This window comes from Anser anser (genome assembly GCF_964211835.1).
Source record: "Anser anser genome assembly, chromosome: 7".
In the NCBI taxonomy this organism is placed as follows: Eukaryota; Metazoa; Chordata; class Aves; order Anseriformes; family Anatidae; genus Anser; species Anser anser.
In genome coordinates, this window is record NC_139727.1 from 13249195 (window position 1) to 13266338 (window position 17144).

At 40.3% G+C, this 17144-nt stretch overlaps 1 protein-coding gene across 14 annotated transcripts in view; it reads right to left on the reverse strand.

The window, feature by feature from the left end:
* The window catches only part of ANK3 (ankyrin 3), a 363472-nt gene that overhangs the window by 89878 nt on the left and 256450 nt on the right, over positions 1 to 17144 (reverse strand). For all 14 annotated transcript variants that reach the window (XM_083845292.1, XM_083845284.1, XM_083845291.1 and 11 more), the window contains 7 exons: positions 15816 to 15914; positions 14483 to 14581; positions 11501 to 11698; positions 10867 to 10965; positions 10041 to 10139; positions 6405 to 6602; positions 4367 to 4465 (listed from right to left, as the gene is read on the reverse strand). In XM_083845292.1, the coding sequence (XP_083701418.1) occupies positions 4367 to 4465; positions 6405 to 6602; positions 10041 to 10139; positions 10867 to 10965; positions 11501 to 11698; positions 14483 to 14581; positions 15816 to 15914 (891 nt within the window). The remainder of the gene's footprint in view (positions 1 to 4366; positions 4466 to 6404; positions 6603 to 10040; positions 10140 to 10866; positions 10966 to 11500; positions 11699 to 14482; positions 14582 to 15815; positions 15915 to 17144) is intronic.

Sequence of the window (17144 nt, forward strand, 5' to 3'; positions counted from 1 at the left end):
AGAACGAACATCTGCTTGCAACCAGGGCTTCAAATTCATTTTTAACTCCCAATATGATGTGTTAGATGAGCACTCCTTGCTTTAACTTCCTTGCTTTTGCATGATACTACATAGCAGCTTCAGTATCAAATACTCTTACAAACATAAATTCAGGCACTTGAATAGAATGTCAGAATTGACAAAAACTGCGGCCTTTGTAGCAGGGCCCTACCATGCCTCCTGTAAACACTAATTATTTTTTTAAAACCTTTTTAAATGTGAAGGACTCTAAAGCTTCACCACCTGTAGTGGTCAACCACGAAGTTCTGGAAAAAATTTCTTGAGAGGGAAACCACCCCAAGTCAGAACCACAGTTGCAAAGGTTACTGAGAGTAATTTGTATAATGCTCTCAAGTTTTAGAACTAGAACAGATCTTAATCATACAGACCAATCTCCCACACAAGAGATTTTCTGTAGTATTACATTCTTTTTCTTCTCTGCTATTGTTTGAAGGTACCAAATATGTTTCTGTCCAATCTTCCCTTTTCATCCCCAAATAACCCCAAATCATGTGTGTGGCTCTCTGAACTTGAGGCAGGGATAAGAAGTGTTTCCATGTGTTACAGCTGCACACTCTACATGTTTTCATAGGGAGTGTAAGTTATATATAAATGATGATTAAAGAACATGTACCAGAAGTGGAAGATGATAGCTCACTGGTCCAAACCCAACAAGTTTAATGACCTACTGAGATACTGTGTTCTCCCTTCATTGACAGATATTGTACAGGAGTGACACAACCAACACTTACCTAACCTGGAAACACGATGATGAGAGAATCTATTCAAAGAAAAAAAAAGGCAAAAAAAACTATTGACTACTCACCTAGCCTACAATAAATGAGGTAACAAAAACATACGGATGCGAAACGGAGAGAAGAAAATGAAAGGTCAGTGTTGACACTGCTGGTGGCACACAGAGATCCCTAATACAATGCCACTAAGCTGTGTGGCTTGACTTTTTGATACTTAAGGCACAGATGGCCACAGCTCTGCCACTCTATGCCCGATGTCATGAATCTGAACTGTATATGCTGGATGGCATTGTGCAAACACACAAGCATAGCAACAGTGCTTTTGCAGCCCACTCAGCTGTTGCTGGATCTTGCTCCCCAGTGCCTCTGTTCTTAGGGACAGCATGCACGGACATTTTATATTTCCCAGACATTTTAATTCCATAGTTAATCCATCTCAGAAAGAGAGCCTGCAACTACAGAGCTGCTATATTACAAGCCAGTCATCTAAAACCTCACCTGCATAGAACAAGAGGTCAAGGCGTGGCAGTTCTTAAACCATAACACTTTTTCCTTTGCTGCAGCAGTTCAAAGTTTGCCAGCTAATCATAAGGAACTCAAGATGATCATCAGTTTATCCAGAAACTATCCCATGCAGAAATACATAGCACTGCATTGTCACTTGCCCACTGTCACAGGCCACAGTGAGTGGATATCTGACAGAGGACCTCCATGTGGCTGACTGTGTGGAGTCTGGAGACAGCACTGCAGGGCTCACCCACTGCAAACCTGGCAGATGGGACCCTGCTGAAGCCAGTGAAAAAGCGTCAAGCTCACCCCACTCTAATGCAATCCTACAAGGCATGTGGATGCTTTCTTCCGAAGGAGCAGACGGTCCCCTACAGCAGAGGTCAGCTAGCATGGTCGGCAGAAGGATAAAGCCATTGCAGGCGTTCTTCACCATGAAGGCCTACAGCATTAATAATTCACATTTTTCCAGACATGCAATTTGTTACACCGCAAAGCAATTCTGCTTAAGTACACTGGGGACTTCGCCTGATCTATCAATCCCTGCTCCACTTCCTGACAACTATGGGGAAATCCCATGGAAACAAGCGTATACTGGTAAACTGTTCTTTACTTGCACTAGTTACATACGTAACTGAAGAAGGAAGGTAAAACACAAACAAACTTCCTTTTTTTTTTTTTTAAATGATGTGAATTACTGATGATAGGATTCAAGCTGCAGTCAAATACGACTTTTCTTTAAACTTGTGCATGATTTTACTTACTAACTAGTTCAATTTTCAGAGATGCTATTAAGAAATTCAGCTCCACACAGAGGAGACCTCTGAATGAGGAAACTGAAGCCCTTTTCCCATGCATCTCTACAGAGTCTCGTGCCCGCTCCACCACACAGACGTACTGCCAAGCCCTGAGACCCAACTAACATGCCCTCCTTCTCAGCTGTGACAGCATCTCACAAACTGCACCATGCTAACGTGACTAAAAGGCCATTAGCCCTGAACTGGATACGATTTGGACGCTGGAGAGAAGGCAAAGGGGACACATGACTGCCTGCACCTGTTGATGTAAATGTCTCCTTAGACTACTTACTATTTGTGGGACAGGGAATAGTAGAAGGCAAACAGACAAGCTTCACAGATTAGGAAGTGATTCAGCTCTTGGACCAAAGTAAAAGAGCAGGTTCTGCAATGTCATTTTACAGAAACCAAAACCAGGTAAGGTTTCCTTTCTTCAGAGAGGCAACCATATTCATTTGAGGAAATCATGCAAAGAACGAACCAGGACAGATCTCATCTGCTGCTGGATGATCTAGCAGCTGGTAAGAATCCACACTGATTCATCTGCAAAACAGAGGCTGAAGACATGTTACAAAAGTATAAAGACAGTCAAAATCCTGGGATTTCAGCAGAACTATTTAATTTTCACGCCAGAATACTGTAATCGAAATCAACAGCCTAATGTAAAGGTACAGCTAGAGTTACACAACACAAAACCAGGTACCAATGACTTTTCCCTCTACCATGGATTATAATCAACCAACCTGCAGACAGAAAGGATGATGGATTCAGCCTTTTTTGAGATGTCAGTGTGACGACAAAATGCTAATATTGCTGGACAGTCTGACACACGGGGATATTTCTGGGATGCAAGCACAGCAGTTAACTCAGCACACACACGTAACGGAGTTGTGAAAGCTGCTACAAGTTGCGAAAGCTGCACAACTCTCTACAATCTGCAGATCAAACTGTGAGACTGAGTTAATTTTAGTTGATTTGATCAACTACTGTTCAAGCACTTGATCACAACTGATTTCTTATCCACCTAATGATCATCTACTAGATACCGACAATGCGTGAAGAATCTAGGTGTAACGAACACTGAGGGAATCTTTAAATTCTGAGCACTGTATGTACCCTCAGTTATAAAATAATTTCTAAGCAGGCTCTTGGAATTAGGCCACAGACATCACACTCAAACCAATGCCATGAAGTGGGAGTAGTTATTGCTTGGAATCCCAAAATCCATCCCCAAACACCCTGGAAAGTCAAGTCTCTTATTTAAGAGTCCAAATATTTACTTTAGACAAAAGTATTTTTAGGCAAGTAAGTTTGAAATGGACCACCATCATGTATCTGTATTTCATGTTAGGTAACAGCAATAAAAAAAATCGAATTTGTCCTAAAGAGCTATTTGGTTCATCCCTAATACTATTTTTGAAGACAGAATAGAGCAATATTTACCTAGAAACTAACAGGTTAATGTGTACATCAGGAGAACACTGGCCAAGTCTCACTTTGGGATACAAGAAAATGTCTGCTTCCTAAATGTACCCATATTATAAAACAGCCCAATCCACCATGCTTTGCAAAACAATATGGTTTAGAAATTGAGGCAGTCTTGAAGGCTGATTCAAGCTCTAAGAGTAGGGGTAAGTCTTTACAAATGAACAATGGCTGTACTTGCAGAATTGTGCCTATGGATGGGTATTTAGTAACAGCTCAGTAAAAGACTACTTCATTTCATAAATTGTCTTAAGTCACCGGAAAAACTATTAATCACTTAATAACCAGAAATGCCTACTTTGCATTTTCATTGCTTTTCTTTCTGTAAAGAAAGATATTTTATATAACAGTTTTCCTGTGCTTGGTTTCTACTGTCAGCTGGCGGGAAGTATGTGCAACATGTAAGAACCACCAAAAGCAGACGAGAGTATGCATATGGTAAAAGAGTACATGACTCTTTGTAGAGAGCTTTTCTGAAAGTTTCCTTACATAAAAATACAGATCAATCCCACTTACCTTCAGTAAAATAGTAGGATACAGCTATGCTGATCTAAATATTTGGCACAGAAGAAAGAAATAAGCTTATAGCTCAAAGACTGAGCATAACACTAAACACTCAAGCTTAAAGGTCTTCAGTGTTCAAAATATATTCTATAGCAATTTATTACAAGAAACATTTCACTGCTGTTATTTCATTTTCACCCTGAAACTGATTGCTAGACCGGTCTACAGGCTCTTGTTTCCCTGAAAGAAAACAATACATATCGATAATGGTGTTCATACCTTTGTCTGTGAATCAACAGCAGCTCCTTGGTTAACAAGAACATCTGCTACATTGACTCTGTCCTCCTGAGCAGCCAGATGGAGTGGTGTCAGCCCGCTCTGTAAATTAGGAGCAATAGGTAACAATCTTCAGAGGTGACACGTGAATATTAAACACAAAATCAACTATAAGTAAGATTCAAAAAGTCTTACTGAAATTAAATAAATAAATGAAAAACTCTACCTTCACTTACAAGCTGTGTATTGTGCTATCTGATTACATCTGTTGAATTGCAAGAAACTAAAATTTAAAAACCAGGAACATAATGGTTCTTTTACACAAGGAACAATTCATCATGCAACGTTAAATGTGGGATACCAAATTATATTACGGCACTTGAAGAAAAAAAAAACACAGCATTTTTTCCCCCTCCTAGGGAGCTCACTTCCTCAGAGTAAGAAAGATTTTAAAAGAAATATTGAATGATTGTTCAGACTTGTATAAGTTTTCTAGTACCAATATTCACTCAGATTTTAACTTTACCTTTTACTGATAGTAGTTTCCTACCCTTAAACCCAAATTCATCTCCACAGAACTGCATAGCTGTCCCCTACATCTTGCAGTGTGGATTCCTTACCAATAGCAGTAACTGCACTGCTCTTGAACAGGCAATGCTGATGACAACACAACTTAGGTGGGTCACACTGCATAAACATGTAAAAGTAACCAACTGCAAATTACCTAATGAGACCTGGATATTATGGGCCAAACCTTCTAAAAATGTTTACTAAGTGCTCAGTGCCCAAGCTGGGGCTCTGAGTACTTAGCTCCCAACTGTCCTGTGGACCCTGAAGAAAACAAATGACCTTTTACTCTCATGGCAAAACTCAGAAGTTGGCGTGCTTTAAATATCTGGCTTCAAATGTAGGTGCTGAGCTCAGAGGAAATGTGTATCCCTACGTGAGTAGAGGAGAACTATTTTCAAAAGGTGCTGTTATCTGTATAATGAGAAACGAGAGACTGTAACTGAGCAGTAACAGATTGAAGGATGTTGCAGATAATTAATGTCTAGTGGGGCTGAATCAAAATGCCAAGCAACAGTAATTGTGCTCTCCGTATTAGCCTCAGTAGCAAAACCAAGCTAGCCAATGTAATGTAGAATGTGCCCACGGCAAATTGCACTATGGGAATACAAGGTGTATTCAGCACTGCACAACAGTATTTGCTTGAGTAAGACAAGGGCAAATCAACAACTGCAAGAGAAACTACCTGAAGGAGGGACCAAAAATAATTAAGCTTTAAAGTTAGAAATGGGAAAACAGAGCAGCCCTGTGCAGCACCACCCACAGCCTCAGAGGACACAGAGTCCTTCTCCCTGCTGAGAACAAGAAACGCTCTCCATGAAAAAAATTGTCTCTTGCCCTTCTATGTTACCCACATAAATCCACACTGAAACTGCACTTTACAGTATCTCGGATGGCTAGAGGGGCATTTAAAGAATTAAGGCTACAGATCTGCTAGAAACATTACCATAGAGCAGACTTAATAGCCTATAAAGTCATATATACAGAAACTAAAATCTACTAGCTTCTTTTTCATGCCCCCTGGAGAAATTACACTGAAAGTCACCATGCTCTGAGGAACAACCCCTGGGGAGGAAAAATCACTTACATTAATGAACAAAATCTCAGACAACCTCACTGTTACTACCCCATTAAAAATCAACAAGTTAGTTGTTACCATTGCTTAATGGGGAGGCGTATATCTAGAGGATCCTAAAAGACACACTCCTACCCCGCTAACCATTAGGGTGAAGAAGACATTTTCTCTGGTGGCAGACTAGCATGATATGGAAGGAAAGGAGATGGATTTATAAATTCCTCTGCAGCACGTGGTACTAGCCATCATCAAAACTTAGGTACTACAAAATACAGTTTATCCAATGTGACATGGATGTTTGCTGCAAACTGCTCTCTTTGCTAGAAGAAATGATGATGTGCATTCAAATGTCATGTTGCTATGTTTATTGTCTTAGCACCAAGCAGGGGAAACACTTACCTTGTTGCTGAGATTTACATTAGCATTTCTAGAAAGAAGTAACGACACCATGTCCACGTGGCCGTCCTGAGAGGCCAGATGTACAGGGGCAATACCCTGTCTGGTTACAGCATTGGCATCAGCACCGTATTCCAACAGTGTAGTTGCTATGTCCATCTGGTTTTTCTTGGCAGCTATGTGTAGTGGCGTATAGCCATTCTGTCAACAGAAAGCACTTCATTGCAAGCTACTCATTAAACAATGTGATACAATCTTCAACAAAGAGAAGAGCAGGATGCATGTACATAACTCAGAACAGCTGTTTTGTTTTTTTTTGTTGCTGTTTTGTTTTTTGTTTTCCTATCTCTCAGTATGAATGAAAGCATTATGTATATGAAATATAGCCTTCCTTGCAGCATGTACTCTAACCTTACTGAGACTCTTGGTTCAGGTCAAGAGAAAATTAAAACATATCACTTTAGTCTTGCATTCCTTTTTTTCCTTCCAATACATGAGCCCATCAAGTCCACTACCATGAACAGAAACTGCATGAAACTGCATGATAAAATTTTCTACTTTTGAAAGAGAATGGATTTGACAGAAAATAGAAGAATATTTATAAACGATTAGAACGCACATACCAAAACACTAACCAAAGCATGACAGGATTTTGGATACAAATTGCAATACCTGTTTAATCAAGAACTTTCTATCTTTCAGGTATGTATTAGCCCTCAGTTTGAAGCAAACAGTAAACATGAACATGTATGCATGTGACTAAGGAAGAAGGGGTGGGAGGGCGCAAGACCTTAGCTGCATAAACCATTTCATACAGTATCATAATTACCATGAGCATTTCAGATTACACGGTCCAATAAAATCTAAATGTACAAAGCATTTACCTGGCTTGTGTCCTCCCTGTACCTCACAGGGCACCAGGGCTAGACATAACAGATGGAGGGTGATGGAGGTAGGAGCAAAGAATAAATACACAGGGGTACACCAATGAGTGCAAGATTGCATCAGTAGTAATCTGGAAGTGAGAGCTGCACAGCACTAACTCCATATGGAAAAGTCTCTGAAACCTTCAAAATTCATTTCAGATTTGGTTTAGGCCTTAGATACTAAGATATTTCAGGGCAGTCAGCATGACACAGCTCATGCTCTTTGTTCAAAGTACAATATGCACCAAATAAGTGGGGTCAGAGTGTTCGGCACCTCAGCAAAGCAGGCTGCAACGCTGCCAAAATGACACCCAGGAAATGTAGTGCAGTGCCACGGCTAACGAGGGAAGCACACAATCACTTAATGTTCACTTTGAAGATAAAACATATCAGGAAAAACAATCCCCTCTCTCAGACTTCCTGCACAAGACTGATGTGTAGAACAGCCATTACCACATGAGCACTTGTTAGTTGTGTTAAATCCTGCATATATGCTAAACCCTGTATAATTTAAATGGAACTCATGTGTATTTTGTAAGATAACAAATGCAGTTTCAAGCCTTTTCTTCAGAAACGGTCATAGTTTGCTTTCAGTGGAATGGAAAACAGCAGGTTGCCAAGAAAAGGCAAAAAGAGATGAAAAACAAAAACTAAAATTCATCTCAGTCTCAGACTGTACCTTCTCTTAATAAGGGCTGTGTTCTGTCACTACAAATAAATGCAGAAAGGAACAGAGAAGTTTGGAGGGCGAGTATTGGGTTATTCTGGCTGCCATGGTAAAGAGGTAAAAACGGAAAAAGGTTAAAGATGGAAGGACAGAGAAAAAGACTGAGGTTTGTGGTGATGGAGGGGAAGGAAGGGAAACATTGCAAGGCAATGAATGCCCAATTAAAATTGGGCACAAGCCTTGTTTTAGTCTGTAAGAATGAATGGTTCATCTGAATAACTGTTTGTATCACAGTGCTGTACTTGTACTTGGCCACTTCTCATCCCCTTTCACTGATTCTTCTTCAAGGCCTAGCTAACAAGCTACTCCTAAGATGAGCATTAAACAGAGGAACATCACAGAGAAAACAAATGCCGATGAAACTAATTGTGGAGCTAATGATGAGAACTTTGATGTAACACATTTTTTTATTAGACCACATTTACAGAAGGAATAGGAAATCATCTGCTGTAAACCAACATCTTCTTTCAGATGACTGCACTGTGAGTGCCTACAGCAACAAACATGCTGCCATTAATTTTATTTAGTACTGATGCTCTGCTCAGTGTGTTGCTGTGGCTCACTTGCTGCAGAATAGTAACAAATGCTTTCTTTTAGGAAGTTTACAGCTCGCACTGAAGACACAAAGTGGCAGTGTCAAAACTATTTATTTTTTTTCTTCCCTAACAGGCAGGGAAGCTAACGTGACCTGACACATGGGTTTGTGTAATATTATATTGTAGTCTATAGGGTTTCCACCTTGGTTTGGGCTTCCCAAGCCCCTGGCAGCGGGAGCTGCAATCCCTGCCCCTACATGATGTATAGCTTCCTCTGGCAGTTTCTTTCCATGAAAACCAGGTCAATGTCTTCTCGTCCCTTTCAGAAGGTCCTTCCTTCTCCACAGTGACATTTAAGAGTGCTGTGTTGCAACAGTAAAAGACCAGAGATCACTCCAGTTCATCTCCTGGGACATTGCTCTGGCAGACTGCCACTATTGGCATTATTGATTTTAGACTGTGCCGTTGCTGCTGGCTGTCCATGTTTGTTTAACTTTCCTCTCTTTTGCACCATAAGCTTGGGGACCTACCATGTATGACAGACTGTCCTCCTCTTTAGCCATGCAGAAGGGCTCCTCTATTATGGCTGTACTCAGTCATGTGTGAGAGGAATGCAATCAAGGAGAGCCGTCTGTGTACGAAACTAGCTGCTCCACTAGCTCTCCCTTTACACAGTGTTTCCTCATGGTGATTTTAGGAATGTATCTGGGTTGTTTCAGATGGGGTATTTACAATGCACCCCACCTGATCCTACATAGCTTTCCACCCTTTTTTATTTATCACTGCTGTCCAACAATTGGCCAGTATTTAAAACTGGGATCCACAGAAAATAGAGACTTTAAGCTTCTCTAAATTTGTCCGTTGATCAAATTGTTATGCATTTAAGTACAAATTCCTTCACATCCCTTGAAATCTTACACTGTGTTGTCTTGCCTACAGTATACTACAAACCAAGCAGAGCTGTGACTGGTTTTATTTTCTCAACAGTGCCCTTACACTGAGGTGTAAATACCATGAAGCACATTAATAATACTGTATGTTATACTGAGAAACTTTTCACACTTCCTCTGGCACAATACATGAGCATTACTACCCCTGTGTAGCAAAGCACTCCAAGCCCTGAACAGATGTTAAGATGGCTTTGAGGTATTAAGGAGATTAGACAAGTGAAAGCAAGACTTACTACTCACTGAGACTGAACTTCAATGAAATTAAGTATTTCAGATTTTTTCTATGCCTATGCTTGCTTTTTTTTTTCTTTGTAAAACAACTATTTTATTCACTTGCAGAATCATTCTAGCAACTTACAGAAATTTGGTTGTGAGACATTGATACAGTAACTGGGTGCCCTGTAATTGCAAGCACACACATTCTAGAAAGAGCAGAGGTAGATAGGAAATAAGTGGCAAAAGGCCTAGGTATTGATCCCCAGAGTGGCTAGTACTTGTACCTTGGCAGATGCGTGAGGTGAAGCTCCCTGGTCCAACAGCAGGAGTGCCACTTTTTGATTATCGTAGTGTGCAGCTACATGCAGTGGTGTTAAACCGCTCTAAAAACACATGCAGAACAAACAAGTGCTGTTACAGATCTTCAGAGAAAATTTAGGAGTTTGGAAAATTAGAGCAGGTAGGTGAAAAAATACATTTGTTATTCATTCATGTATCAGGAGTCTTTGTTAAATTTTGAATCAAAAAACAAAACAGGGATTTAAAAATCTTTACTGAGCTGTGAAACCCCTTTTTACTTTTCCCAGGGAAGGTGAACAGAGAAACACACATCTGTGCTGCCCCCAGGACAGAGCAAGTAAGGAATTTTGACCCTGAGGTCAAAACCTCGGCAATGTTTTCTTTTTCTGCAGTGGATAAAGTAAACCTTCCCTTGGATCTGTAAAACTCTGAGCTGGGCTGTTTTAAAAAGCTTGAGGTCCTACCGGGCTTTGCCCCCTGTCACGGGACCTGGGGGAGCAGAGCCAGCTGCTTGAGTACTCCAATAAGGACTATAAATAGTCTGGGCAGGAAGGTAGAGGAATGGCTTGTCTCTGTTCCCCTGGATGGATACAGAGAGAGCATAACAATTTTGTTGTCAATTAATGATAATAAAAGTCACTTTTGTTAAAGAGATTGCAGACTCCTGACAGACCCAACAGGGACTGGAATATTACAAGAAGCCTATTCCAGTGAAACCCAGGGTGTGGATATTAGTGCATGCAATGGTAGAAGGATATTACTAGAACATTATGTGTGCTGTGCAAGTGGCAGTGACCTCTTCTGTCTTACCTTTCCAGAAGCATCAGGAGATGCGTTCTTCTGAAGCAAGAGGTTCGCTACCTCAATTTTCCCGTATTTTGCAGCCACATGTAGAGGAGTAAATCCTTTCTGTAAGAGAAATCAATTACATAATATCCACTAGCACTCTTTTCCCAAAGTGCCTAGACATCAGAGGCATTCAAAGTTTGCCTCTGACCTACAAGGATATTATTTCTATCCAACCCCTTAGAAAGTCCCAAGTCCAGGCAGCAAGTCTGCAGCTTCCCAACTGCCCTGGCAGGTCTGAAGGATCTCTTTTGCAAGGAAACGCCCCATCTGCATTAAAATGACTGTAAAAAGGGAAGAGCCAGTTCCTTTCTTCACACCACCAAAGACCCAAGGACAATGCTGGGCAAGAGTTTATCAACTCCTACCAGGAATTTCTGCCCTGCATTCCTTTCATTCCAAGCAAATGCATGGCTGACCACTAGGATGTGTTATACATCAGACTGAGGTAAGAATGTGAAGCTTTGTACTCTTTTAACAACATGCAGCTCATGTATATCACTGTGTAGGTTTATGATGCTAGCCATATTTAACTCAAAAGAAGCACTTCTTACGAATGCATTTTACTACTGAAGCTATCACTTTGCAATTCCCTTACCTTGGTAATGATAGCCAAAGATGCACCGTGATCCAAAAGAACAGAAGCTACATCTTCATGCCCTTCTCGAGCAGAAAGATGCAGGGGCGTATAGCCAGACGTTGTAGCCGCATTTGGAGATGCTCCTTGCTGTAGCAGCTGCTGTACTATATCTGCTTTTCCCAGTCGAGCAGAAATGTGCAGTGGTGTTTGGTCATCCTAAACATAAAGGAAAAAGCACAATTCTACATAAGAAAACTGAGCCCATACTTTGACAGAAAATGCTCAGATTCATTGTTTTTTGAAATTGCAGATGAACATTGATTCTACTTGAGGTTGTACCTGATGAGTATCAAACCTTGGCTTTCTCTTTGTCATAAAATAAAGATACATTTATGCTTTGTTGATGCATCACAAAATATTCCAGACAGATGCATAATCCTTAACAGTAAATAAACTGATCAACTTTATTAATCTGGACTTGCCTTGCTTTACTTTGCCACTGAAGCGCATTGAGTTTAATGTTGAAATTCCTCAAAATGCAGAGAATATATAGCTCCATTCCTCACATCTTGATCTCTTTTAGGATCCCAACAACATTAGTTGTCCGGAATGAGTTGAGGTGCTTAGCATGTTACTACCTATTAACTTGTATTAAGTACTGTATTTTGTGGGTTTTGTTTTATCACTGCTATTTCGCAGATAACTTTACAGTAGCGGCAATTGGAGGTAAATTGGAAAAGTTAACCTATACACAATGTTTTAAAGACGTATTATTACTAAATTCAACTATTTAAAAAAAAGACTAGGAAGAAAAAAAAAAATTGTGATGCTTAAGTTCCCTGTCTTTCTGACTGCTTATTCCAAACACAGTAACCCTAATGGTTCTATGTGTAGGGGTTGTACTGCTGTGAGTCTGCATATTTTTTTTTTCAGTGAAAATACTGCTGTAGTTTGTGACTGTGTTTGGAGCATCTAATTGATAATTTCTTCCTTTTTCATTATTTGATTCTGTATTTTTGTCCTCCTTCTTCTAGTTGTACCATCTTTGGAGTAAGCACACTATCACAGCAGCATGGCCAATGAAATCTGTGACTTTATCATTTTCCCCTTCCTCATAAATCTATTGAAACAGCTTTCTCTACCCATTTTTTCCCCTACTTTTTGAGCAGTGCAGCCCCATGTCCTGCCACAGAGATGTTCTGGGGTGTTCTTTGACAGGGAAACTTCTGCCCATGTCCACCCTACAAAACGCTGATTTTACATCCTTGGGATTTAGATCGAGAGAGTGTCAGGATGTGAATGCTGCTTCACTGCAGGGAAATTCTCCTCCAGCTGGTGAAAAGCCTTTATGATTCTTAAACACTTCCAGTTTACACCTGTTTCCCACAAATTCCTCACCACTGCTATCACTGGTGTATAATCTATTACTTGTATTTAGTTGTTATTTATGGCAACAAATTGATCACAGGCAATGGCAGTTTGCACAGATTAATTCATTTTGTGAAATTATTTAGAGACTATTTGCATGACAGTACTTCTGAGTACAAGCTGGTCACCTTCGAGGCTGGTCACTTTCTTTGTAGATGTACAGACCCCATGATTCACTGCTGCTGTCAGACTGCTTCCTGATACGAAACACGTCTGCTATAAATATTTAATCAAGATTTCCTCATAAGTAAATGTTCTAACTAGCAACTTTATTTGTGAGCCAATTCATATACAATAATTTCACAGCGCCAACAGATTTATTGGAAATTGTATGCATTTAACCACTATTTGAAAAAAAGTTTTCCTGGTTTGACTTAAAAACAGACACAATATATGGCAGTCCTAATCGCCTTTCCGTTTGTGTTTCCTGGAACTCTATCATTTCTAAAATTTCTGTAATTTTCTATGATTCTTCAGTGGCTCCTGACCGTTTCTTTTTCTTCCTCCGTTACCTTCCTCATTTGCAATTGTTTCTGTTAATTCTTTCTGCTCCTTTTTTCCAGCCCTATACCACATTCCCTTTCTGTGCCTTCCAAACTTTACTTGACTTTGTGCCCACACCTTCTTTTCAAGCCTGCTTTTCCCATACCCATCTTACAACCCATCAAGACCAACCCATCTTACAGCCACATCAAGTCACTGGTTGTATTGACACAGGGAGTTTTGCTTTTCTCTTGAACATGCCCATCAGTGTTTGAGCCACCTTGTAATAACAATTTGCTCTTCCAGTGTCTTCCAAATTCTTTCCTTCCTATCTGGAACTGTCAAAATATCCTCCTTTTTATTCCACTCTTTGAGATGCAGAGAAATAATTTAAATTAATACATTTCCCATCCATCCACAACAGTGATCTTTCAACTGAAACAGCTTACCATGTTCATCCACCCACTACTCAACTTGCTCTCCTTAATCTTCATCCGCTACTGAGCAACTCTTACAGGTAACTCGCTCTTCTCCTTTGATATCACTGCATTTCCAGCTTACCTGAGACAGTCCCCTCCAGCTCTTCCTTTGTATCCTCTCCCCAAAGCTCCCACACCTGTTTTCTAAGGAGTTTCAGAGCTGCCATCTCTCTGGTGGGCTCTTTAAGAAGTGTTCTTTAGAAGCATAACTATTTCTGAATGCATACAGGCTGATGCTTCAGCGACATGACAGCAGACACCGGCAGAATAGGGTTTACAGTTTTACAAAAATGAAAACAGATCTGAGGCATTCCTCCCACCTTGTCCTGCCTCCTACCCCAAAACAAATCTCCAAGACAGAATATTCTATATTAAAAGTTGGTGAAGAAGGAGACATGGTATCAATTTGACATCTCCAGACTTCCTTCTTACATTCAGCTCACTCATGACTACAGTAACAAAGTACGTGATAAAACATCAGTGATCATTATGCTAAGACCCTTGGCTTCACATGTCTTTCTCTTCCCAAACTACATGTCAGATGAATGCAATTCCCTGCTTTGTTAAATATAAATAAGCTGGGGTTAGTAGACCTGGATCATTGCCTTACCTTAGCTTTAGCCTCCACCTGAGCTCCATTCTGTACTAGGTATCGAACAACCTCTGTTTGGCCAGCTCTGGCAGCCATGTGCAGCGCTGTTTCTCCTCTCTAAAACGCAGCAGCAAAAACAAAATATCAGCAGAGAAAAAATACAGGAAAAACAAATGCAACATATTTCATAAACACTAACATACTGGAGATCCAATTCAGAATAATCACCACTAGAATATCTGATACAAGTTTTCCTGTGAGCAAGATGGGGGACAAAATCAATAGTTGACCTCTGAGCTGTATGCTACAAAGCTCAAAACAACAGTGCCTGTATGCCTAGGCCTTTTGCTTTAAAGAGAGCGCAATTTTTGTACTTATTACCTCATTATTAACAGCGTTAAAACTTATGACCATTTAAATACAGCCTAATTTGGTCCAACTTTTTCTTTTTTTCAAATTTTGTATATTTAGAAACATATTTTTCCTGGATTTTCTCCTGCTATGCCCTATGTCCCTAGGATCATGTTATCTGAGAAGCACTGAAATGAAAGATCACGGGGAAAAAATCACTACTAATTACATTAAGGTTTCAAAGACCTAATTAAAGGAAAATTCATGGAAACCAGAATTAATTCACGAAGGAAACAGCTTTCTAGATTTTTGGACGTCAGTGTGTCTTTAGGAACAAATACCTAGTTTAAAAAAATGGCATTGCAAATTTATTTAATTTATACAGTTAGCAGATGAAGACTTTAACAAAGGGCTCTCTAAGTGCACCAAAATGTTTTTTGAGGCCAAAATGCTAAAAACCATTAACAAGCTTTGACTTTCCTCCCATTTCTCATCTTTCAAGTACCATCTAACAATGACTTCAGTTCTTACATGTGCCCCAGGAGCCCTTGGGCACACAGTGCACATCCAGTAGAAAGGCACACTTGTATGGCTGTATGGACACAGGCAATATGTCCCAACAATCTGCTGCAATCTGTTGATAACAGCAGAACTTCCCTTAAATGGTAGGCCCCCGGGGTCCTGGGAAAACAGTGTTCAACAGTCAAGTACACATCTCAGAAATCACACGAGGGAAGCTACAGCACATTCTCATTCTTTACTTCAGAAAATAACGAAAATAGAGCCTGCTTAAGGTCAACCTCTTGTGAGGTGTCCTCAACCTGTCAAGCACCTCCCAGGCCGGAGCCAGAGGCTGCCTTCTCCCATGACTCCAGCAGGAGCTACAATGCAAAGGAGGTGGACGGCCAACACCAGACTTTGGCACTTCACAACTGCACTGCTCACAGATACTCTAATGCATTTGCAGTTCTGCCATGCTGAAAAGCAACCTGTTACTCACCACGTTGGTAGTGTTGGGTGATGCTCCATGATGCATTAGCTGTGATACAATATTTACATGTCCCATGAAGGCAGCAACATGGATTGGAGTTAGGCCCGACTGGAAACCAAATCAACATCAGACATAAATGTTTACTTCCGCACTCTTTTACAAGATTGATGTGGGGAAATAACAAGTTACTCTGAAATCGGTAAACCCAAGCACTTACTCTTACAGCTGATACTTACTAATAGAGCTGATAAGATCTTGACTTAAAAACATACACACATCCTTAAAGGGCAGATTTTGAAATACCTATAAGTATGATTCATAAGCAAACAGAAAGAACGCTATAGGAATTCAGTACAAAGGGAAGACTTCCTGTAACATACAGCTAATGCAAAAAAAGATTCAGAGTCCGTTGTCCCTACCAAATCCAGTTGCTTTTGGGTGAACAAAAAGGCCTATTGATCTCAGTGGTGAGCTCCACCCCTACTGTTTCTTCATGAGAAATTGCATTCAAAACCATGGCATCCAGCCAGAGAGGCACAAACAACACGCACAGAAGAGAATTCCCCCTTCCCTTAGCACCTTGCAGCACCATTACCATCGTAAATCTGTACCAGTGCCCTTCTACAGGGTAAAAAGGACCAACTGGAGAGACAGAGAAATAGGGAGAAGGAGAGAAGAAAAGAGTAGTCATTTAGCAGGGCATGACCTCAAGGATTTTGCCTCAGAGATCCAATCAATATTTAATATTTCTCCAAACAGTATTACCCTAAAGTCTCTTCACAGATGCTCCTGCACAGCTGCAGCAAGTGAGCCAGAGCCTGCAAAAGGGAGTTTTGCTACCAGGAGAAGGAGAAAACTCAGTGGATTTCTGGAAATACCCTGATTAGGCAACTTCACCATTAATGTAGACAAGTCCCAGAAGAGTAGACGTGAGGAAAACAGGCTTTTGTTCTTTTCTCAGGCGGAACAGCAAACATGAGCAGAAAGGCAGAATAACTGGTTGAGTATGTTATTTCTTTTTTCCTCTTTCACTAATTTTGTAAATACTTTTAAAATAAGACTGTAGAAAATAGAACACGTGTCATATTTGGCCATAAACACTAACTCACACTGCAGGGTTTCGAGCCTGCAGCCGAAAATGAATGTATGAATGAAAGTATGGAATCTACCTGGAAAACAGAATTTACCATAGAAGAAGATAAACAGCATTATCTTTAGCACACAGCTTATATGCATCAATGGCTATTTGCAATACATTTGGTAAGGTACAGATGCTGAGTACCACAGCTCTGAATTCTGCCTTGAAAGGTTGTTGCAGTACAGCCAGCCAGTGAAAGA